At 35.4% G+C, this 26,825-nt stretch overlaps 1 protein-coding gene across 1 annotated transcript in view; it reads right to left on the bottom strand.

Annotated features, from left to right (window-relative positions):
• CPNE8 (copine 8) overlaps nucleotides 1–26,825 on the bottom strand; it is a 326,808-nt gene that overhangs the window by 194,825 nt on the left and 105,158 nt on the right. The window contains exons 5-6 of the mRNA XM_082351373.1: nucleotides 19,791–19,830; nucleotides 6,326–6,402 (exon numbers count right to left, since the gene is read on the bottom strand). Coding sequence (XP_082207499.1) covers nucleotides 6,326–6,402; nucleotides 19,791–19,830 — 117 coding nt within the window. The remainder of the gene's footprint in view (nucleotides 1–6,325; nucleotides 6,403–19,790; nucleotides 19,831–26,825) is intronic.

The following is a 26,825-nucleotide window of genomic DNA, read 5'->3' on the forward strand; positions in this document are numbered from 1 at the left end:
TCATAGCATTGTAGTCAGAAAAGATACTTGATATGATTTCAATTTTTAAAAATTTACCAAGGCTTGATTTGTGACCCAAGATATGATCTATCCTGGAGAATGTTCCATGAGCCCTTAAGAAGAAAGTGTATTCTGTTGTGTTTGGATGCAATGTCCTATAAATATCAATTAAGTCCATCTTCTTTTATGTATCATTTAAAACTTGTGTTTCCTTATTTATTTTCATTTTGGATGATCTGTCTGTTGGTGAAAGTGGGGTGTTAAAGCCCCTACTATGATTGTGTTACTGTTGATGTCCCCTTTTATGGCTGTTAGTATTTGCCTTATGTATTGAGGTGCTCCTATGTTAGGTACATAAACATTCACAATTGTTGTATCTTCTTGGATTGATCCCTTGATCATTATGCAGTGTCCTTCTTTGTCTCTTGTAATAGTCTTTATTTTAAAGTCTATTTTGTCTGATATGAGAATTGCTACTCCAGCTTTCTTTTGATTTCCATTTGCATGGAATATCTTTTTCCATCCCCTCACTTTCAGTCTGTATGTGTCCCTAGGTCTGAAGTGGGTCTCTTGTAGACAGCATATATACAGGTCTTGCTTTTGTATCCATTCAGGCAGTCTATGTCTTTTGGTTGGAGCATTTAATCCATTTACATTTAAAGTAATTATCAATATGTATGTTCCTATTACCATTTTCATAATTGTTTTGGGTTTGTTATTGTAGGTCTTTTCCTTCTCTTGTGTTTCCTGTGTAGAGACATTCCTTTAGCATTTGTTGTAAAGCTGGTTTGGTGGTGCTGAATTCTCTTAGCTTTTGCTTGTCTGTAAAGGTTTTAATTTCTCCATCAAATGTGAAAGAGATCCTTGCTGGGTAGAGTGATCTGTTTGTAGGTTTTTCTCCTTCATCACTTTAAATATGTCCTGCCACTCCCTTCTGGCTTGCAGAGTTTCTGCTGAAAGATCAGATGTTAACCTTATGGGGATACCCTTGTGTGTTATTTGTTGCTTTTCCCTTGCTGCTTTTAATATTTTTTCTTTGTATTTAATTTTTGATAGTTTGATTAATATGTGTCTTACCGTGTTTCTCCTTGGATTTACCGTGTATGCGACTCTCTGTGCTTCCTGGACTTGATTAACTATTTCCTTTCCCATATTAGGGAAGTTTTCAACTATAATCTCTTATTTCCTTTCCCATATTAGGGAAGTTTTCAACTATAATCTCTTCAAATATTTTCTCAGTCCCTTTCTTTTTCTCTTCTTCTTCTGGGACCCCTATAATTCGAATGTTGGTGTGTTTACAGTTGTCCCAGAGGTCTCTGAGATCGTCCTCAATTCTTTTCATTCTTTTTCCTTTATTCTGCTCTGCAGTAGTTATTTCCACTATTTTATCTTCCAGGTCACTTATCTGTTCTTCTGCCTCTGTTATTCTGCTATTGATCCCTTCTAGACAATTTTTAATTTCATTTATTGTGTTGTTCATCACTCTTTGCTTGCTCTCTATTTCTTCTAGGTCCTTGTTAAACGTTTCTTGTATTTTCGCCATTCTATTTCCAAGATTTTGGATCATCTTTACTATCATTATTCTGAACTCCTTTTCAGGTAGACTGCCTATTTCCTCTCATTTGTTAGATCTGGTGGGTTTTTGCCTTGCTCCTTCATCTGCTGTGTGTTTTTCTGTCTTCTCATTTTGCTTAACTTACTGTGTTTGGGGTCTCCTTTTTGCAGGCTGCAGGTTTGTAGTTCCCATTGTTTTTGGTGCCAGTCCCCAGTGGCTAAGATTGATCAGTGGATTGTGTAGGCTTCCTGGTGGAGGGGACTAGTGCCTGTGTTCTGGTGGGTGAGGCTGGATCTTGTCTTTCTGGTGGGCAGGTCCACGTCTGGTGGTGTGTTTTTGGGTGTCTGTGGCCTTATTATGATTTTAGGCAGCCTCTCTGCTAATGGATGGGGTTGTGTTCCTGTCTTGCTAGTTGTTTGGCATAGGGTGTCCAGCACTGTAGCTTGCTGGTCGTTGAGTGGAGCTGGGTCTTGGCATTGAGATGGAGATCTCTGGGAGATTTTTGCCATTTGATATTACGTGGAGTTTGGAGGTCTCTTGTGGACCAGTGTCCTGAACTTGGCTCTTCCACCTCAGAGGCACAGCCCTGATGCCTGACTGGAGCACCAAGAGCCTGTCCTCCACACGGCCCAGAATAAAAGGGAGAAATAAGAGAAAGAAAGAAAGAAGGAAGAAGATAATAAAATAAAATAAAAAGTTATTAAAATAAAAATAATTATTAAAAAAAAAATTTTTAAGTAATAAAAAAAAGAAAGAAAGAAAGAAGAGAGCAACCAAAGCAAAAAACATATCCACCAATGGTAACAAGTGCTAAAAACTATACATTAAAAAAAAAAAAAAAAAAGGACAGACAGAACCCTAGGACCAATGGTAAAAGCAAAGCTATACAGACAGAATCACGCACAGAAGCATACAAATACACACTCACAAAAAGAGAAAAAGGGGGAAAAATTTTATATCATTGCTCTGAAAGTCCACCTCCTCAATTTGGGATGATTTGTTGTCTATTCAGGTATTCCTCAGATGAAGGGCAAATCAAGTTGATTGTGGAGATTTAATCCACTGCTCTTGAGGCTGCTGGGAGAAATTTCCCTTTCTCTTCTTTGTCTGCACAGCTCCTGGGGTTCAGCTTTGGATTTGGACCCACCTCTGCGTGTAGGTCTCCTGAGGGGGTCTGCTCTTCGCTCAGACAGGATGGGGTTAAAGGAACAGCTTATTCGGGGACTCTGGCTCCCTCAGGCCATGAGGACGGAGGGGGACGGAGTGCGGGGCGAGCCTGCAGTGGCAGAGCCCTGCATGACCTTGCAACAGCCTGAGGTGCACCTTGTGTTCTCCCGGGGAAGTTTTCCCTGGATCACAGGACCCTGGCAGTGGCGGGCTGCACAGGCTCCCGGGAAGGGAGGTGTGGATAGTGACCTGTGCTTGCACACAGGCTTCTTGGTTGCTGCAGCAGCAGCGTTACAGTTTCATGCCCGTGTCTGGTGTCTGCGCTGTTAGCCACGGCTCGTGCCCATTTCTGGAGCTCCTTTAAGCAGCGCTCTTAATCCCCTCTCCTCGCGCACCAGGAAGCAAAGAGGCAAGAAAAAGTCTCTTGCCTCTTCACCAGTTCCAGACTTTTTCCCGGACTCCCTCCCTGCTAGCTGTGGTGCACTAACCCCTTCAGGCTGTGTTCACACAGCCAACCCCAGTCATCTCCCTGGGGTCTGACCTCCGAAGCCCAGGCCTCAGCTCCCAGCCCCCACCCATCCCGGCGCGTGAGCAGACAAGCCTCTCGGGCTGGTGAGTGCTTGTCAGCACCGCTCCTCTGTGCGGGAATCTCTCCACTTTGCTCTCCGCATCCCTATTGCTGCGCTCTCCTCCGTGGCTCTGAAGCTTCCCCCCTCCGCCACCCGCAGTCTCCAATGGAGAAGGGGCTTCCTAGTGTGTGGAAACCTTTCTTCCTTCACATCTCCCTCCCCCTGGTGCAGGTCCCTTCCCTATTCTTTTGTCTCTGTTTTTTCTTTTTTCTTTTGCCCTACCCAGGTACGTGGGGAGTTTCTTGCCTTTTGGGAGGTCTGAGGTCTTCTGCCAGCGTTCAGTAGGTGTTCTGTAGGAGTTGTTCCACATGTAGATGTATTTCTGATGTATTTGTGGGGAGGAAGATGATCTCCACGTCTTACTCTTCTGCCATCTTGAAGGCCCCCCCCCCCCTCAGAGCTAGAGTTTTAACAAAAGCCAATATTTTCTCAAACAAGAGGGTGGGTGAGTACAAAATATTTGTGTATTTGTTTGATCGAATCCAGTGTCCACCTGGGTTGTAGTAACTGCTCAGGAGAGAGAACATTATTATTATCACCTGATTCTTTGATTAATAAATCCAAAATATCCTTCCACTAGCAAGCTAAATCTATTCAATTTTACTGTCCTATTTATGATTAATCTCCTAAGAACCCTCTCAACTCTTTCCTCTGTTCTCTTTATCTCAAGTATCTAATTTAATTCCCTCATGTAATAGGCCACCATTCTGCAATTCTTAGTTTCTTTGCTTCTTTCTTTTGTAGCCAATCTCTTTGCTACACTCAAACTGTACACTTCATTACCCATTTAGTACTAACACTTGCCTAGCTAAACTTACTTTGAAAATCAAAAATTTCCCACTGCTCAAATAATAAGCCCACCTTTAAGCCCTTTTCTTAATGTTTATTTACCTGGTAAGGTTGCCCAATAAAGTCAGAGAGAGACTTTGAATATAAGATTAGTTACATATACCTTAAAAAATTGAATAAATTATATCTTTTTCAATAAGATAGATATAATATCAACTCTTATAATAAACTTGCCTAAATTACAAAATACCCTATAGATGAAGTAAAGCATGTAGTTATAATAACTCCATGTTGTCTGAAAAGGTTTCCAAGGTTTTGCCTCATTTGTGCTACCCTAACCTCAGCAGAAGCTTAGAAAAATCTATAGAGCATTTCACCCTTTCTGATTATGTAAAATGATTATTACTCAACTGCTGGCAGATACCCCCTACATTGGCATATTCTGCCAATCATTACTGTAGGAATCTTCACCCTGTAGCTTGAATTTGCTTCTGTTGGTCTTGTCCAGCAAGACTTTTTGAATTAACTGAACAAGGACTACATCTTACACTACATTCTATTTACCACATAACCGAGCCAATATAATATCAACTTTTTAACGCGTTTCAAGACTAATATAATGCTGATTTTCCACTGGGAAAAATTCTATGGAATTTAAGAGCTTTCTGAAATGAGTTATGATTTCCTTTTATGGAGAAAATAACATCAGGTAAAATTGTTTAATAAAATTATCAATTTAAAACTATGAGTGCAAGTTCTATAAAAATCTCTATTCTGTTGCTCTAAAATAAAAATTCTACATTTTAACTGCTTTTTTCTCTCGAAGAATATTAAAAGCATATTTATGGTAGCATTGTATAGATAATATTGATTATTTTTTCAGCAAATTCTACATTTTAACTGCTTTTTTCTCTCGAAGAATATTAAAAGCATATTTATGGTAGCATTGTATAGATAATATTGATTATTTTTTCAGCAAAGGGTGTTTTAGTAATCTAAGAATGCTTATGGGCCTGCGTCACTAGACTAGACAATGCAATAAGAATTATGTATACTTAATAAGAATATCTATATTTGCTTTATAGATTACTTATCATTGACTTATTAAAGTGAGCATAAATATAGTTGAACCATAATCTTCCAAATCCTACAATGATGTAAAAACAAATTACATGTCAAAAGAATGTTAAAAAGATCATTGGTATGTAAAAGTTTTCAAACTGACATTCAGCAATGATTTTCTAAGATAATCAAAGTTAAATAAAAGAAGTTAGAATTCATAGACTTCTTATTAGCCTAAGAAGAAGAAACTAAGTATAAAGTTCCATTTTATACAGGGAAGGTGAAAATGATGCTTTAACCATTTCAAGTGTTTGATGTCAAAGGTGAATAGATTTGTAAAGTTTTGACATAATTATTTTGTGAGTTTGAGATTCTTAAAAAATTGGTGAAGATAGAGACTTCAGAATTCCCCAAATCTTTAGACATTGTGGTTTGCTCTGCAATAGCCTTAGACCTTCCTAGACCTTTTGATTTAAAAACAGTTAAGTGAATCCAAAAAATCAAAATTAGGGATGGGGGAAGAAGGAGGACAAGGAGAGGAAAGGATTAGAGAAAATGTCTAGAGTTTGTTTTCTGCCTTGTATGGAACTAGAGAAAATAGGATCATCTCATGCAATTGATCTGAAAATTAAGCATGATAGCCATAACTGAAGGTGAATATGGAGAATATAATTCTTAGTGACCACCTTCTATTAACATTTTCATACTTATTGCCTTCTTTTCAGACCAATTTTTTAGTAAAAAATATTATTAAATCTCAATCACTAAAAATGCATTTATTAAACATAAAAGGTGGTACTACATATAGTCCCTGGTCCAAAGAAGTAAAATCTCTTCTTCAAAAAGTACTATATCTAAGAATTAATAGTACAACCAAAAGGAAAACAACAAATTTTCTGGCTTAAATCTGCTCATTTCATTTTGTGAAGATTTTGTAGCATGGCATATGACAGCTGAAATATATATTATCCTTTACAAAAATGTCAAAACGATTTCTTGGAAGAAAAAAACTCAAGATTTTAAAACACACTTTTGGTCTACAACCACATATTCATCAATTCAAAACTGCCAAAACAGAAAATAAAGAGTTAACATTTCATTGTCTAAATTAAAAAATACTTACATTATGGACTTTTCCAGGTGACTTCCCTGTGAACCAACAATCTCCCCCAATGTACAAAACACTTGTCCCAGAAAGTCCTAAAATAGATAAAAGGATTAAAGCTCTTAAGTTCCCAAACTGTCTTTACACTGTGTATTTTGTACATCATATCTGCACTGTTTTCATTGTTAAAATATTGAATTCTCTAACTTCCAAGAATAAACAAAATAAGCTGAAAATGCATTAATTTTAGCATGTGATTGTCCCCTAAGTTTGCACACCCTTTCGTCCTTTAATCACTAAGCTGGTTTGTTATTAAGAGTGTTTAGACATTGTGTTTATTTTCTTTCTCTTTTTTAAATTAAAATGAAAATGGAAAAAAGTTCCATGATTTGAATCCACAATTGGGTTGACTTGAGACGTCTCTGAAACTTCTAAACTTTTCGCTGAGAAGGCAAATCATGAAAGAACAGAGCAGTGGTGGCCAGCACTAACGGTGATACTTACAGAGAAGCAGTGTGACATCATGGCTACACCTAGGATCCAGAGCCACACTGCCAGATGTCTGTTCCAGTACCACCACTGACCATTTGTGACTGTGGCAGTTATTAAACTCTCCGGTTTCCTCTAACATGTAGTCGTCCCCTTACAGAGCTATTTTGAGGTTTCAATGAGTTATTGCATGAGATAATATTAGCATATATTAAGTGCCTAAAAATGGGTTAAGTATAATACATTATAAAGTTATTAATGTACCACTAGATGATTCTTATTTTCAAGACTCAGAATAACCTTGCAAAATGAGAGGTCTGTTACTAATACTAAATTTCATGTATAAAGAAACTAATCATCTAGGAGGTTATTTCTTTCATGTTTTAAGCAGTCAGTAAATAGCAGAGTCAGAACTAACCCAGATTGAAATACTGCCTAAGGATTTACATATCATAAATACAATGCAACTTCCCATGTCAATAAAATAAGGGCTCCAACACCATCTGGATATGTGGGTCAAGAAAATATAGAGGTGGTTCAGGGTGAGGCACTCTCTCTAGCATAACCTGTGTAAGAATCCAAGCTGTCCTAAAGGAGAAAGTGGGAGATCTCCCTAAATTGTACTGTGAACTGGCCCAGGAAACGCCCTAAGAAGGATGGGCAGAGGGATGACAGCAAACAAAATGTTGTTTTAAGTTTCACTAAATAAAAATTTTAAATGCATAACAAGCCATAAAAGTAAAAACTGTGTTATTCAGGGTAAGTTGCTATAAGTCTCATGAGAGGAAAAAAAACACTGTAGACTAGGATGGTCAAGGGAATATTTTCCCAAAGTAAGTAAGCCTTGAGAACCAGGTAGGAATCAGATCATGGATAGAAAACAGTTGGAACATTTGGGTCCTAGAGAACAAATCAGAGTATCAGGCAAGAATGTAATGAGAAAAGAGCAGACCTCAAATAAAGGGCAGAAACAGAGATAAAGAATCAAGACTGTGGAGGGCCCTCTTGGCCAAGCAACAACAAAAACAAAGTTGCCTTAGATTAATGAGAAGAAACTGGCAACGTTTCAGCAATTCAGGGACACCATTAGAACGGTGCATTTAGAAGATTACTCAGATACCAATTAGCAGAATGGACTGAGGAGTGAAGAAAAATCTGGAAGCCAGATCAATCAGAAGGCCACAGTAGTTAATAAGAAGCAAAGTGTTAAGGCCCAAGCTAAAGTTGTAGCAAATGCTTGGGAACAGTGCACAGAAAAATGGCAGGATTTGGTGTAAGCTGTACCTAAACATGGTGGTGGGTACGGCAATGGAGAGAGGGAGAGAGAAACAGAAAATAAATCTGGATTTGGAACTTGATGGCTGACAGAATGGCAATAACTTCATAAAATTGCAAATCATTTTAAATTTTGCTTTCGAGTAAGCAAAAAGTACTTAAGGTAAAGCCTTGACATATTTAAATTAAATAACCTTAAAAATAACATGTCTTTCCCAATTTCATAAAAGACTTTACAAACATGTTTATGGGCTTTTTAAAACAAACGTAAATTTTTCTAAGTCTCATGGCACATGGAGCTTAATACTAAAGATTTGGAATATGTCATTGGTCTTGTAAGTCAGCAGCAAAAAATACATGGGGATTCTGGAACTCTTTCTTAAGGATGCTGATATTGATGGACAGATGCTCATACTACATATTAAATGGATTTGGCCAATGGAGTAACAAGTCTCAGTAAAAACTCTTCATTGCTGTAATGACTCAAGAAAACAGAACAGATATATTGAGCAGTCCATATTAGAGTAGACACATATTAGCAAATAGAGAACACACACATATCATCATTGCTGAACAAAAAAGGAAATAAAAATTATAAAGTCAATAAAATGTGCTCCAAAAAGATATAGTATGCATCTGCACACATTATAGTTATTGCACTCTTTGCCCCTAAATATTTATGGTATTTATGTAATTATTTTACATCTGCCTATGTTTGTGTATTCCCAATTAAGCAACACATTTACTACTCACAATGCAAAAATTAGCACATAATATTTAATATTTGTCTACTTCTCCTTGTGTTGGAAAACTCTAGTGAATCCATTTTTTCTCGTCTTAATGGTCCACATTTCCTATGCATTTTACACAATACTAGTAATATAATTAGTGCCCCTTAATGGATATTTTTAGATATGTGTTCTGTAGTTAGATAAAGATAGAAATAAAAACTAGCTATAATAGAAATTGCTTTACTATTTCTTATTATAGTGTTGTATTCCAGTTGATTAGCCACCATAGTTAGGTCAAAATAGAATTTCCAGTATAAATCCAAGCACTTTTCTACAATTCTAATACACACATAGACCAAATCCACTTTACAGTGGCTGGCAATTGAGAAATGTTTCAATTTATTCAATCATATTAACTACTGGGCTTTCCAAAAACTGACCATGATACTTGTTAAATGTATTCACTATTATTTTATAATCTAAGTAATACACAGATAGAACTTAGTTTTGAAATCTGTTTAAATGACTATAAACCATATTGTTAGCATATAACAATATAACAATATAAGATGCATCCTGTCACTCTTTAAAAGTATCCAAATATTACCCTAAATCCAATATGCTAGTAATAAAACTGGAAGGTTTATCACTGAGCAGTAGAGGAGACAAGAAAAAAACAAAAACAAAAAACAAAAAACAAAAAAACAGAGTATAGTAATACAAAGCATCATAATAATAATATGTTTCACATTGCACAGGTAGTTTTTTAAAAACGTAGCAAATCAGAGGAAGTGTTTGGATTATTTCCATAACAATCTAAATCTAGTTTTATTACTAGCATAACACAACTCAAAATCCAAGCGAACATCGCTGTACTATCAGATTCCAGCTGATTACTCTACATTTATGTTTCTCTTCTCTTTCTTGTAAATATTCAGAGGAATGTCTACTTTAATTGTATGCATGAGCATAATATCCTAATTTCTTCAGAATTTTTTTTTTTATTATACCCACATTTACATTCATTACAGGGAAAGGATACATTAAAGTTAGCCATGGAAAGACACATAGGGAAGAATCCAGGAGGGTTCCAAATGGAAGTTTTCATTGTCCTCGAGATGCATTACTCTCCTGGCATTATTACTTTATTATTTCATTTGTACCAATCTTTACTAATGATTTCCATCCATCTGTATTTTATATTATATTACAGCAAGAAACTTATCTATACTCATGAAAATTACACTGATGCTATGTGCTCTAATAATTCCACACAAATAAAAAGGTAATTTACTTTGCATTAAATTAACTGGTTTTGTGTTGGTTTGTATGCTTGCTTGCTAGGTATTACTATTAATGATTACTATATATTCTTTATAAAAGATTTTTTACATACATACATTTATTTATTTATTTAGGAAAGCAGAATGACATACTCCTCAGGAGTGAGAATTATAAGAGGTTAGACTGCCTGTGTTTGTATTTTGGCTGAAACATTTACTAATGCCTCTACACCTCAGTATCCTAATCTATAAAATACACTTTGTAAATAATACTTGCCAATTAAATTGTTGGGAGGTCTAAGTAAGATAACGTATGCAAAATACTTAAAATAAATGCTTGGAACATAGTAAGTGTCTAATAAATATATGCCTCCTCTCTCCTCCCTACTTTCCTGGGTTAAAGAATATTACTACATACACAAAACTTTCCACTTGCCACTAGATTCCAGTACTGGAGATACTATAATTATCTGAATAAAATAATACATTTTCTTTTCCAAAACCACTTTACACTCATGGTCAATAAATATGCTCATTTTGAGTGTCATTATAAAACCCAAAAGTGTCTTATCTTAAATGTTAACAAGTATACATACAAATATATCTATGTAAAGAATGACATTTTTAAAACAATAGTATAATGAACCAGGAGGTGTGGTTTCATATTAACTGGTAAATAAAATTTCTCATTCCTATACTATTACAAAGCTAACCAATGAATGTAGATTATCATCAGCATTATCATAAACAATTTTATAAGCATTCGATAGTGTGGCATCTTTTTCCTAAAAGAACTACAAAGATAATCTTTAAACGGCTTTCCTGTTTTATAAAATGATCAATGAGCATAGAAAATATTTCTAATTAACAGATAATTCAAATTAAAAGACAAATGGGTTATTGATAGCTAAGTTTTAACACAGCACAGTAATTGAGTACAGTCAACTGTTCAGGAGTTAATCATTCATTCTTGATAAGATAGAGTCATGATTTGCCTCCACTTATTGCTTTTACCCATTTTGTGATCATTTAGCTTTTTTAAGCACATGCACACTAAGCCAGTAAAAGCAAGAGAAAATAAATGATACAAAATTTCTCGCTTTTATAAAATTTTAACCATTGTGGAAAAAAATTGGTGAGGAAAGTTTGTATAACTTGTGAAATTTTATTGTCGGCATTATTTACTAATATTTTACTGTTGGTACTCCCTGCTAATATTGCTGACTTCCTCTATATTTAATTAATTCATACTAATCACAGCAACTATAGAGATTGAGGAGTGACTTAGTTATATTATGTACTATATACTAATATGACAATCATTTATAATAATCAAGAATGGTGCTTCTTTGTTCAGTAATCTTTCCTACTTTCTTTTTTTTTTTTAATTAATTAATTTATTTATTTATTTTTGGTTGTGTTGAGTCTTTGTTGCTGCGAGTGGGCTTTCTCTAGTTGTGGTGGGGGGGCCACTCTTTGTCGCAATGTGCAGGCCTCTCATTGCTGTGGCCTCTCCTGTTGCAGAGCACGGGCTCTAGGCACGTGGGCTTCAGTAGTTGTGGCACTTGGGCTCAGTAGCTGTGGTTTGTGGGCTCTAGAGCTCAGGCTCAGTAGTTATACCACACGGGCTTAGTTGCTCTGTGGCACGTGGAATTTTCCCAGACCAGGGCTCGAACCCATGTACCCTGCATTGGCAGGCGGATTCCCAACCACTGTGCCACCAGGGAAGCCCCTACTTTCTTAATGGTTGTGCTGTTTGGGGTATAAAGCAAACTCAACATGAAGCAATTCGATTTAATATTTTAATAAAAATAATTGGTCCCATTTTAACATTATAATAATACACCTTTTTTTTCAATCAAGCATTTGTCTTTTTAATGAATGGATCCATCTACAAAGCAAAAATGCTAATCCTACCTCCAAGAAATCAACACAAAGTTCTTTTTTTTCCCCACCCACTCCTGAAATTTATTTTTAAAATGCACAGAAATAATATAAACAGTAAAAAGTATATACAAAGAAAAATAATTCCTCCACCTATTTCAGGACTAATTCTTACTACACACATATTACCAGTATCATCAAAATATCATACAAAGTTCCATATAATTTTCAAGAATATGCATACATATATATGTGTGTGTGTGTCCATGTGCAGTGTGTTTCTTCATATAATGTTTTCCACAAATGAGAGAATTTCTCACACATTATTATTAATAGTTCTAAACTTAGACATCAGTAGCTAAATTGCAAATATAATTTCAAAATTATACTCTAAAGTTGAATTTATTTTCCCTCAGCACAGTTGTTGATTTTCAAAATATTTCTTGCTTGATAAGAGTCCAAATGAAGGCAGTTAAATAAGACACTGAATGAAAATTAATCTTTCAATGAATGAGTAGTTATTGATCAAAATTAACCAATTTTCTAAAATTATCAACAACATACATATTTAAATTGTGAACCATACTATTTATAGATTAAGAATAAAGCTACTCTATTCACAAATACTATAACAAATCTATGGAAAATATTTACCTTCTAGAGGCACATCACTTTTTGTCTAGACGTTAGTTCTCATCAGTAAAGATGTGAGAAATGTAATATGCTAACAAAAAATGTTAAGTAAATATTCTCACTGCTGTTAAACATGATGATACAGTCAACAGGCTAAATAACTAGAAAGCTTACTATATAGTACTATTAAATAATATGATATATATTATAGCATTATTAAATAATAAATATAATACTATCACACAATGTCATTAAATACTAAGCCCTGAGTAAGTGCCAGTCTTACATGCAAACAATCTCACCTAATATAACGTAATGAGTGCCAAAGATACTGTCATCAAACCTACCTCAAGCACTGCCCCTAATTCTGTCTCAAAGTCTAAGATTCTACAAAACCATGTTGAAAATGCAAATAGAAACATAATCCATTTATTGAGCATCAGTCATAAATTCTTTAATTTGAATATGCTTATAAGGCTAGCTCTCATTAGCTGATAAAGACAAGAAAGCTTGCTACATAAAAAAAAGAAAGTTATTATTGAAAAGGCATCAGAGGATAGCATGGAGAGCTCTTTTACACAGGACAGTCAGGCAAGGCCTCTAAGTAGACTAACTAATTTCCAACTAAGTGGAAATTTCAATAATAAAACAGAAAGAACCCTGTGAACATTTGAGACAACAGGTAGGTAGGAGAAAAAGCAAGAACAATGTCCCTGAGACAAGAAGGTACTTGGGGTGTTTAAGGAAAAGCAAGAGGGCCAGTGGAGTTAGAGTAGAATGAGCAAGGAAGAGAATGGAAGGAGAGGACGGAGCCAAGGGTCCATGATGGATTGTGAATTCTGTCTTAAGTGTGGAGGGAAGCCACTGGAAAATTAATTTGAGCTAGAAAGTGATATGTCCTGACTAGCCTTTTTAAATGATAATTCTGGCTAATCATTTCCCACCAAATTTGTAAATGCTAAAGTTCCTCCAAGGTTCTATCCTATTCTCTTCTCCATTTATACTTTTTTATATAATTTTATTGAGCTGACAGTTCTCAAGTCTCCAGAAATGGCCTAGTCAATATCTCCAGTTGGATGCTTACTGGGGTCTCAAACAACATAAACCTGCCCTGACCACTGATTTCTCTATTCTCATCCCCACCACCTCAGTCTCTTCCTCCCCAATGTACCCCATGGCAATAAACTGTACCTTCATTTATCCAGTTTCCAATAACCTAGGAATCATTCTATCTTCATGTCTTATTTTCATACCTGATATCCACGTCATCAGCAACCATATCATCAAAATATATTCTAAATCTGCCACTTCTTACCACTTCAAGGTCTATACTTACCAAATATTGTTTACCTAGCTAAATTAACAGCAGTTTTATAACTTGTCTCTGTTGGTTCACAATAGCAGGAGTTCCCTGGGTAAAACCTGAAACTGGCTCCTGTACACTGGGGCTTCCCAACCCCATTATCCACTTCAGCTGCCAGTTGTTATTTAAACGTATAAATCAGATCACATCATCTTCCAGTGAAATCCATAAAAAAAAAAAACTAAATTCTTTAAACTTTGGCCTACAAATCTCCACATCATCTGAATTCTATCTACCTTTCCAAATTATTCCATTCTTCTTTCCTCACCATTCAGTCTATATAGGGTAGCTATCTTTCAGTCACACTAACATACTAAATTACTTCCTGACTCAAGGTCTTTGCACTACTGTTCCTTTTGCCTGAAATGCTCTTCCCCTAGATTTTCAATAGTTCCCTCCTTCTCTTTAATAAGTATACCCAGGATAAGAACTGGTGCAGAATCATGCTGCCTGGCTGAGGGAAATATAAGCTTCTAGCTAACTAGCTTCATGAGTCACTCTCTCTCAGTATCAAAATCTTATTAATATAAATGTTATAAAGAAGTAAGCTATCTTAGCCATTTATTTCCATTTGTTTTTATTGAATAAATCTATATACTCCACTTCCCCAACTCTAAACTGTAAGCTGTTTTAGGACAAGAATCTTATTCATTGCTATATTTCTCTGCATTAGAAGAGTGCCTGGAATATATTTATTGCTTACCTGGTTATGTGAATATACATTAGAATTCAGTTCAGTTATATATGGGTTAAACTGACATATTCTAATGAAAAACTCTTTCCCCACTTATAAATATATTCCTATGAAAAATGCATTTCATGATCTGAACAATTAATTAACTTTCAAATAAAATTTTCAAATACAACTGATCTATATGTGGAAGTTTATATATATAATATTTAGAAAATATATCGAAGAACACACACATCTTCACTGAAGGTTGGTATTTTGTGGCTGAAATAATCCAGTGAGCAATTAACTATCTAAAACAAAAACTGTAGTGGGTACCTTCCAAGACCAACCAAATGGATAAATGCATTTTGGATTGCCTGGTAGTTATGAAAACTTAGTACACAAAGTACAGTTTCGATGTTATCTGCTCCAGAACACCAAACAGAATCCTAGATACACCAATTATGGGCCTGTTAATAATCTTTTCATTAATGATGCAATTAAATTATGCAAATGGAAATATGTAAAGCAATTTCCTTAGAGAATCATAAAATGGATAAATCATCTAAAGGAATACATCCCTGGATTCCATAAGTCAGCTGTGAACATAATGTTTCTTCACTAAAATCTTGTCCACCACCAATAAAACCAATTAAAGTTATACTGATTCTTCATCTATTCACCTTGTATTCATTTGCAATGTTAGAAATCTAAGGTACAGTTCTATATTATATCTCCATTTTCCTTATTAGTACTAAAAATTTAAGACTGGTACTTAAGACCCCTAAGTACTAGAAACCAATAAAATCATACTGAAAGTGGGATCTTTCAAAATTATCAGAAATGAGAAAGAGAAGAAATTTATTATTGTTAACTCAAGGAGTCTCTCTTGCTACCAAATCCCTTTTGTAAAAGATAGGTGCCTGTACTCCACATGCGAACACAGACACTTAGCAGTATTTCCTAAAAGGTTTCAGTTTTTATTTCCCTTTGCAAAATTGGCAGGTAGACAACCACACTTTTAAAGAACTGCATCTTCAGGGAATAAACCTAGTTTGTTTATTGGTTTCTCTGGTCTTTCAAATGCCTCTTGAATTCCTTTTGGGTTGAATGAGTTATATGCTCTTTTACCTAAAATCTGTACTTGGATGCTTTCAAATAAAGAAGGGCTTTTGTTGTTGTTAATATCTAGCAGAAATTCAAAGCAGTTATCTCTAACAATTCTTGTAACAATTCAAAAACACATTTCCTCCTTTTGACACGCTTCATCCACTCATAGCTCAGGCACTTATTAAGTAATTTGTGTTGCTTACTATATACATTTGAGAAATATAACAAAGAATAATGTGAAAATACATTAAAATGTGAGATAATATAAACTACAGGAACTATGAAAAGCTATGCAATACTCCAGGAGAAAAGTGATGAAAATGTGAACTAAGGCAGTAGCGGTAAGGAAAGAAGACAGAAGAGAAACAATTCTTTGTTAGAATGAGCAGGATTTGTTGACTCACTAGATGTGAGACAGGAAGAGGTTAAGGAAGACTGACCCTGAAATATAAGGGGAAGGAGATGTTAAGCAATTCTACTTGGGAGAGTTAGCGCTCAGTTTCCATTCAGGAAAGGAAATGGGGTAAGATTCATAAAGAAGTGAAAACTGAAAAAGAAACATTAGTTCTAAAGGGGTGACTTTCTGTGATTGACTCGGGGCTGTCAGAGCTTTCTAAGACCTCCTCTGGGTAGGGGTTATCACTGCTCTCTAAAGGTATCACTAGAGTTTTGAGTGCAATAGGCCAGGTGGAATATCTCAGAGCCCCTGGCTTTGATGGAAGTAGATTTAATGTGTTTAAAGTTAAACACAATTTGTTTCTTAGTTCTTTTTTAAAGGGTCTCTAAAGCACTGTGTTATGGTATTAAATGAGCCAGTATTATGTGTGCTGTTAATTATTTATTTTTATTCTCAGTCATTCAAGAACTAAGTGTATCTTTTTTTAAAGAATCATTTCAGAAACTTGAAATGTTTTTGTCATAACAAGGACCAGGAAAATTATATGAAAGTTTTCTAAGTAAGTACACTGTGTTGATAATTATTCTCATGAAGATAATACAGGCAGAGGAGCAAAATTGGGATGGAAAAGGTCATCAAAAATACATTTTTGATATATTTCAATTTTAGGCTTCTGCAGAATATCTACCACGGAATATCTGACAAGCATTTGGAAACTTAGATTTTCTGGGGGTGTACAGAGGGTACATGAATCATCAAGATAAGACAGGTAAATGATTGAACTCTCCCAAAGAGAGTTTATACAGTGAGATGAGATGAAAATTGAAAATAAAGCCATAAGAAGCACTAATATTAAGGAATAGGAGGAGAAAGAGAAACTAAAAAATAATAGGTACTGAATAAACAGAGAGGTAGGAAAAGAAGCAAGGGAGAAATTTCCATGGAAGTCAAGGGAGGTAAGTATTTCGAGAATACAGTAGTCAATCGTGTCCAAAATAATGGGGAGATCAAGTAAAGTAAAGAATGAAGAGAGGCCACTACATTTTAATCTAACCGATGTCAGAATAGTTTAAGCAGAAATGAAAATGAGAATACAGTAAAGAAATTGAAGGGAGAATGAAAAGAAAGTTATGATAGAAACCCAGGCTGCTTGGTAAAGAAGTATGGTGATGAGAAGATAGTAAAAGAGATATCATGACCGTAAAACAGAGTCAGGATAAGGATTTTTTACCATGAGAGAGTCATGAAACTTTACTTATGAAAAAAAAGCTATTCTATAAAAGAAAAATATTTGAAAAGATATGTACATTGATGGCTTCTATAAGACATATCTCTTACATAAAAATATTTAGTCATTACTGATTATTGAAGGAAGACATAGTTAATCATGTTTGAGGTACCTTCCTATCCCATATTCCATATACGATGCCCTGAATATCGACGGTAAGGACCACATGTTACCATCCTCACACTCACCCTCAATATATACAACCCCATGAAAATGTCCTTAACTTCTCAGTTATTATGCCCTCTGAAGACTAGTCTAAACTGAGAAACACTGAGAAATTATATTCAGAGGGAGTGGGCACTTGAAAGTCTATGCCCAGTCAGTGTTAAGGAGGTCATTTTCCCTATGTACACAGGATGAATAAACAGAGAAACTTGTCTTCAGAGAGAAACAGAAGCTCAGAGAAAAGCCATAGTGAAAAGAATATGTGGCTTTATTGAGTGAGAGACAGAGAGAAATAGAGAAAATAGCTGTCTCAGTCCAACCCACCATGCCTGTTTCTAGCTGCAATTCCCATACAGCAAGTTACATGTCACATTTATGAGATGCTCCTAAATCCCTTCAATAAACCCCCTCCATGTGAGATAAGTGAATGCATTTTTGTTCCTTGAAACTAGATAATTTTGACTAGAAAATGTGGTTCCTTTTCTGATTCTTCCAAGGAAATTTCGAAAACTTCCAATACAAAGATATGCAAATAAGTTTTAAATGTTTAACTACATGCTATAAATCTTATCTTAAGGAGTAGAAGGGTATCATGGCAACTGCAATGAACTTTACTTATGGGAAGTAATGAGCTTGTTACAGCATTTTTTTCAAATTGTACAAAGACTAACCTTTGAATCTTTCTTCAAATGATTCTGCTCTATGCTTCATAACAGATATAAATATCATACCTCCTTTAATGAAAGAAAAGATCAGTAAATTGTGATTTTTTTACCACCATGACCAGGCTTCCAGTTTTCCCAAATCACCTTGGGATCACCCTCTACATCCCCTCTCTCTTCTCTGAACTATGACATTCCCTGTCTACATATACATATCTAGATAGATAGATAGATAGATAGATAGATAGATAGATAGATAGATAGATAGATTGATATATCTCCACCTATTCTAGCTAATAGCCTACAAAAATGGAAAAATCTCACCTTCTGAGCCTCTGGGCATGAACATTAGTCTGGCTGACCTCGCAACCCTGGCACAGCTACCATTTTACATTTGTATACTCAGATTTCACTTAAAACCTAGTTAAATCCCTTTCAGAATACTCTTTTCACCCCCATCCAGCCCTTCCTATTAGATATGGCCTAATTCCAAACTGGTCAATATTCCATTGATAAAACCACCAGTGCTTAGCCAAAGAATATCACTCTCATCCCTCACTTCCCACCACCTCCTCTTTTTCTGCCTAGCTCTGACACTCTTGCTGCTCCTGAACCTGGAAACTACCCAGGTAATGGTTGTTGCCTGGTGAGTAAGTCTCTTAAGGAAAAGGAATGGGAAGATCAGAGCCCAGAAAGGAAAGAAAGATAGTAAGTGACTTGTGGATGGACTCCATGTCTGTGTTACTCATCTTGTACACTCAGAAACTGCCATGGTACCTGGCATGAGGAGGTACTTAGAAAATACTGTTGAACAAATGAACTACAGGGACAGCAGAATAGCAAATCACTCTGCCTACACCTTAGTACTTTCCATTCTCTCAAAAGTGAAGACTCCCAAAAAGACGTAATCTCACTATTTCATCTTCTTAACCTGATCCAACTTTGAACATTATAAGGAACTGACATCATTTCTTTAAATATATATATATATATATATAACAAATAAGTAAGATTAATCCATTTCACATACTGAAGATATCTTTCTTTCAATAAGCTTCTCCAAATGTTATTCTAGGGTTCTTTAAAAATGCTATTTATGGGCTTCCCTGGTGGCGCAGTGGTTGAGAATCTGCCTGCTAATGCAGGAGACATGGGTTCGAGCCCTGGTCTGGGAAGATCCCACATGCCACGGAGCAACTAGGCCCGTGAACCACAACTACTGAGCCTGCGTGTCTGGAGCCTGTGCTCCACAACAAGAGAGGCCACAACAGTGAAAGGCCTGCGCACCGCAATGAGGAGTGGCCCCCACTTGCCACAACTAGAGAAAGCCCTCGCACAGAAATGAAGACCCAACACAGCCATAAATAAATAAATTAAAAATAAAAAATGCTATTTATTTTCAATGCATTTATTACATAAGTTGTGGACATATAACCTTAATATTAATCAATCAACATAAATATCAATCAAATCATGATATTATAATTTATATTTGTAATCATCATAAAGAACATAAAAATATGAACTTACATGTTTTGACAAGTTGGGACTCTTCGAATCAACATCATACCTAAAAGATTAAAATATAAAATTTAAATTATTTCCACAAAATAAAGTTAGAGAAAAATGTCAGTATTTCCCCCAAAACATAAATAAAAAATGAATCAAAATTATATGAATTGGGAGAAAAACTTAGCAAATTTAGAAATTTCTCATAATCTGTGGCCTACATACCAAAGGTAGAATTCACAATCCCTGGGTCCTTTTATTTCTACAACTTAAGTAGAAGTCCTAATATTTTCATAGTCATGAATTCTTCCGCTCGATAAGACAAGTTTAAAATTTCCCTTTTCTGTGAATCAATAGATTCCTAATACTCCGTAAAAACTGAAATTCTCATTGTAAAACAAGTGCGGATAACAGGGTATCATTTGTTATAATTATAATTGCATTATATAATTATATATAAATACAAGTATATTATAATTATATTATAATTCTTATTTAATATCATAAATGTTCTTATTAATTTCGAAATTTGGTCAAAGTAATGACATATTATTTTTCCCCAATCACAGAACTTGGGGAAACCATGTATTTTATGGAGAAAGAAATGTATTTATATAGGATTATTATATGTCCTATTTTTGATCACTTAGTACTGGAAATAAATGATTTCTTAAGGAGATCCTGGGAAAACATCACCTACTGTCACTTTAGCCCCTTGTTTTAAAATTTTTTTAGAAACAGAAAGGCTGCTAATAACCAAAACAATCTCAATTTACTGAATTCTTAAATAGGAAAATATTTGTACTGGTTCCAGTCTTTCTCCCAAATCATATTCCTTTCACATTCTTTGTGCATAGCTTCCTACCAAAAAGTAACTGCCTTTTTTTTAAGGTTTAAGTCTTCCCTCTCACATGACAAGAATGTTTCACAGAGAAATGAAGCATCTAGTCAAAAAAAAAGGCAAAGAAAAAGAGTTCACTGGGTGTACTGATTCTGGGCAGAGGTGCACTTACTCCATAGCAAAGAATGTTTACCACAAACTGGTTTTAAAATTGTGTGATGCAAATACCTGCCTCAGAAGAATTACAAATTACTCTTCTTCACATCAGGGTATTTTGATCACTCTCAACAGCTGTAAACTAGAATTTTGAATCAACAAATTGTCAACATCTACTGAAGACCTACAAGTATTGGTTAAAAAAATATATTTCTTATTCAAGAAATTTTTCTTGTTCAAAACAATTTCTAAGGGTAAAATTAAAATTAGCAACTGTAGCAATATCAAAGGTAAAACATAACTCTGCTGGCTCCTTCTCAAGTATCATCCCTGGAAACCGTTTTCTATAAAGGGTTTAGTGTGGACTAGGGAGAAATAACATGGTATATTCAGCTCAGTTAAAAAAGCAGAAAGAAAAGTATTTATGTTTTCATCACAAAGAGTTTAAGTATCCTCACATACAATCCTCCTTCATTGTCTTTAACAAAGCTTTTAATGCTATTACCTCAAAAATAGGTAATTTACAGCATACCTCTGAAGGCTTTAGATAATATGCTGGATTACAGTGCACTCGAAATAACCATGATTTTTCTTCTAAGGGAATTTTCCTTCTAATTTTTCTAAAAGTATCACTGGTTTTAATCCTCACAAGTCAGAACCTAAACATGACATCCTAAATAGTTAAAAATATATCTGTGTGCATGGGGGTGGGGCTTTGTGAATGTGGGTGTCTGTCTATGTTTATAAGTGCCATAATCTCCTTAAGTAAAAGAGAATACACTGCAAAGCAGAAGTTCAGTAGTTTACTCCCAGGATGGTACACTTGTGCCTAAATGTACTAACAGCAATTTTGTAAAACATTTCATCCTGCTGTTGAAATCTTATTAGTAGAGTACTGAATTGGCAATAACTGATTTGAATGGCTCCGAAGGATTATGTTTTCTAATGGAGGGTAACACATGTTGACTGGAATTTTTCCTGTATTTCTGAAATTCCAACTAAGGCCCAAAGCTGTAAACAAAAGATGCTGAGTTTCTCCTCATGCTTAGATCAGAGATCCCGTTGAGTCACTCTCATTAGGGTCAGACCCTTCTCCACAAGGCTTACTCATGAAGTGACAGGCTATTCCTTACTTCTGGGGGGACATCAGGAGGTTCTTTCCACTCCCTAAAGCAAGGTGAAGGGGAGCTCCAAAACCTAGGGTGATTGTGTGAAGAGGAGGACAGCATCTGGTTTCCCTGCCACTTAAAGAACCTGCCTATGGGTCCATCCTAGGATGCCAATGGAAGAGGATGTTAGCTGACAGTGTTAGGAAGTGCCTTCTAAGAGCTGAAGAACAAGGAACAATGTCCTTTTGAAAGCAAGAAGAACCCTCTGGGGCTCCTGGGTACGGAAGCCTTTCCATGTCCCCTGTTTCTCATTTGTAGGGAACAGACTCCAGCCTCCATAAGCGTCCCTGAGTTCCAAAGGGCAGTTTACAACAGTTGCTAATCAAGGAAGGGAGGGGATGCAGAGACAAGGGAGGAGCAGCAGAGAAACAATAGTGCAGCCTTGGGGCAGGGTCCTGGTTCGCCCTCAAGGAGTACATACACATAACAATATATTTAAGCTCTTTATAGAACTAAAACCTCCAACAAATGGAAGATGTTGGCATTATTCATTCCAGAGAAGACCACCTGAGGCCAGATTAAAGGAACCAGAGAAGCACATCAAGAGATTACCTGAGACCAGATTAGAGGAATGCAGGCCCTGAACACACCCTAATCTTATCAGGAACCCCACCCTTGAATCCTTGCTATAAAACTCATCAACAAATCTTCCCAGGTTGGGACACAAGTTTTCAAGGGCAGCAGCATGCTGTGTCTCCCTTTGTCTGGTAAAGCAATAAAGCTATTCTTTTCTACTTCACCCAAAACTCTGTCTCCGAGATTTGATTCAGCACAACTGCACAGCTTTTTAGTCCCCTTGATATGTGTCCCTTGTGGCCAGTATCCTCTAAGGTCTAGATTTTGCAGAACCCACATATCTGCCTCCCAACTCCCCTAGCTTTCTGCTCTTCCACTCCCCTTCTCTCCTGCAAGTAGCTATGATAGTAGCACCAAATGAGGGGAGAGAAAGTGAAGAGTTGTGGATTAAGTTTGAGATTAAAGTTTTAAAATGAATAGTACATAACTATTAACAAAATGAGATGGTTCTAATAAACAAAAGTGATTGAAAAGTCATGCAATTAGACCTTGGCATTGTTAAGGTAGCCCTTAACCAATGGGAAAAACTGGAATTGGCAGTGTTGGGACAATTATTGGAAAAAATAAAGCAACATATTTTCCCCCAAAGTGTTGAGAATCTTCAAAAATAGATTGTAATAACATAATACATTCCATAATTATCACCATCTGATTTATCAAGGAGGAAAATCATCTACTAGGTAAGTCAAACCTACACTTGTAACTCCCTTGTTGGTGTTCTAGGCTAAATGGAAAAACAAGAGCAAAAAGAATTATATCTGATTTCTCATATTCTCCTCACATACTACATAGTGATACAGCTACCCACCCTTCTTGCTCAAAGACATTTTTGTACAGCTGTTCTGCCAATAATAAATTTTTCAACTATGACAACGAAGTAATTTATAAAGTACCTGTACTATTATAGGTGTAACAATTATATAACAAAATAAATAAATGAAAAGCTTATGACTTTATCTGTGATATATACATAGCATGATGACAGAAACCATGTCTCTTTAATGAGTAAGTACACATCAAATCAAAACGGCAGGAGAATTTTATGACTCATAGCTGATAAACTAATCTTAAAAATATCTCAGGGGCTTCCCTGGTGGCACAGTGGTTGAGAATCTGCCTGCCAATGCAGGGGACACGGGTTCGAGCCCTGGTCTGGGAAGATCCCACATGCCGCAGAGCAACTAGGCCCGTGAGCCACAACTACTGAGCCTGCGCATCTGGAGCCTGTGCTCCCAACAAGAGAGGCCGCGACAGAGAGAGGCCCGCGCACCGCGATGAAGAGTGGCCCCCACTTGCTGCAACTAGAGAAAGCCCTCGCACAGAAATGAAGACCCGACACAGCCAAAAATAAATAAATTAATTAATTAATTAAAAAAATAAAAATAAAAAAATATCTCAGGCAAATCACCATAACAATAATTGTGGATTAATCAGAACTTACAGGAATTCGGGCCACTGCTGCCAGGAATCAGGAATACATATTCATTCATTTTCTTTCTCTCTCTCTCTGATTACAATTTTCTATCAGCATTGAAAGTTAACTAAAAATACCTCCCAAAAGCCATTTCTCAAACCTTCCATAATATGCAATTGTTTAGATGTTGTACTTCCAAAGCTTCTTTTTTATTGTTTTTTAGAATTTTGTAAAGTCAATACACAGGTTAACTAAATACAACACAATTCTGAAAACCATTTACACCTATCTGTTGGCCAATGTAGACTACCGCACTATTCAGCACTGCTGTTTCTTCAAAGGGACATGTTACTGTAAACATGTTGGAGTATTTGTGGTAGTGCTCTGAGTGATGTACATTGGGATTACAGGTGATTTTATTGACTACTTTATCCTTTTCTCATTTCCTAAATTTTCTACAATGAACATTTTCTCCTAGGACTAATACATTGCTAAGACAAAATTTAAAAACTAAATTTAAAAACTAATCATAGTTAGGTACAATGGATAAATAGGTACTCATAACTAGAGAACAATTACACTATTCTTCACATTTATTTAGATAGATATGGTGGAAAAATCATAATGTTTAAAAAGGAAAAAAGAAAGCCTGCTCTCCCAAGTTATATGAGATACTTGCAAAAGTGGGAAATCAGAAGAAATTATTTAAAGTGATATTAAAAATAGTACATAAACTAAGAGAATATACTTGTTACTTTTCTTGATAATCTATCTCCAGGTATCCCTTTCTCTGGTCCTAACTGTCTGAAGATAGATAGAGATCATATAAAATTGAAATAATATTATTTGACTCAAATTTCTGAAATTAACCAAATACATTCAAAAGTTTAAATGATACTTATTTAACTCAATTTTGCAATATGCTTTCACATTTCAAACATTATACAATTTCTATGAGAAATCCTGTAATTTTTAGAAAAAAAGAAAAAACTGAAGAAGTTAAAATATATCATTTACCTACACTAATTTGGTACTTTATTTATTCTTGTTACACTATGATAAAATAATACAACATGCTCCCATTCTAATCAAACATACTAATTTCCTACATATTCTTACTTTTGCTTGCTTAGATTAAATATATTCCATTACTACATTCACTGTGCAGTAGAACACTTCAAACATATACTTTCATCAGTATTAGATAACCAAGACAAAATAAAAATTCCTCAGTCCAGGCATTATTTATTCTCTTCATAAAATTTTAGACATTCAGGTTTTGTACCATTAAATTATAAACTATTTTATGCAAAATTTGATTCTATATTGGAAAGGACAGATCCCATGAACATGTTAATTAAACTATCCAGGCCTCGGTTTTCTCATTTATAAAAATGAGATAACTCTGCCTCAGAAACTTACTGGTTGGTTAAATCTGTTTACATATAGCAATGATTCTATTACAAACTGTGAATAATAGCAGTAGTATTACTATCACAAACCACATCTTTTTGTCTGTACTTACAAAACTTACTCTCAAACGGTATGAGCTTCTATAGTTATTTTACTTAGTTTATAAATAACTGGAAGATATTAGTAACAAACATATTAAACCATCTAATCATTCTTTTCCATATTTCCACCAGTAAGCGTGCTAAAGCTTTGTTTTCTTTTTTTTAATTCCCTGAATCACATACAGTACAATATTACTGATTTATCACAAAATATTAGAGAAATATGTTAAGTTCTATCAATGCCCTAACTTCCTTCCTACCTTTAAGTCTTCCTTGTCCATGCTAAGCATACCTGGTGAGCTTGACAAACACAGTATAAGTATCAGGTGTTTCCCTAACCTAATATATTCTCATTTGAGTCATTAGTTTGTCAAAGTAACTCTTGAAATGGCATTTGGTAAAATAGACATAATATTTAAATGACTAACCAACACCAAGTTCAGTGGAATTATATTTTCTTACCTGGACACTCCTTAAAATCCATTAGCTTCCTTAGTCTCATGTTCAGTAGAGATGAGCACGTGACCACCACTGTGTGTACAGGTAAATCATTCTTTACCTACTTCTCTCCAGAATGACCTGACCAGCTCTTAATTTTTGCTCTCTGATCTACTGACTAACATTTGATTGCTATCATCCTTTTTAGAGCACCATTTTCCTTCCTTTCATTCTACTAATGCAATTCTATAATAGCCACAGTTATGAATGTGAAATGACGTGGACTTAAGAAACCAATACAAGGAGGGCTAAAATTAGACAACAGTGGGTGAGTACCACAGTTCACCTCTGTGGAACAAATACTCAATAAACTAATAATAACTAATAATATCTTGTAAACTGACTGACTCCAGATTCTCTGTGGATAGGGAGTTGAACTTAAAGATAATATTTTAATATGCCTGATTCAGCATCAAAATAAAAAGAATATTAAAAATTCTAGCTTTATCATCCTGAGTCTTGGAAATATGAGTCCACAAAGGGATAAAGGGAGCCATAGTTAGGCAGAGATCCATGTACTATACAAAGAAGCAGCTGAGAGAAACCAAGATCTGGGGAATGTCAGCCATGGGAATATATGAGGATCACCTTGGGGTATAGGTAGAACCTGTAAGAAACCTACTGAGGCATAGGATGGTTTGAAAGAATGTCCATATATACCACCCAGCATTTCTACATGGTTAAATTAATCACTTATATTTTCAATAAACAGGTAGCAGAAAATCTATAAAATGCAAAGCAAGGCTGGGGACGGTGCTCAGGCCACACTCTAAATAGAATTAATCTGATTTTCTGCTAATATAATCTAGTATTTAGAACATCCATAGGACCCAACCTTATGTTATGGCTGTAGTCTTTAAAAATCATTTTTTAAAATGCAAGTTTTAC

Source organism: Balaenoptera borealis, assembly GCF_965194805.1.
Source record: "Balaenoptera borealis genome assembly, chromosome: 13".
NCBI lineage: Eukaryota > Metazoa > Chordata > Mammalia > Artiodactyla > Balaenopteridae > Balaenoptera > Balaenoptera borealis.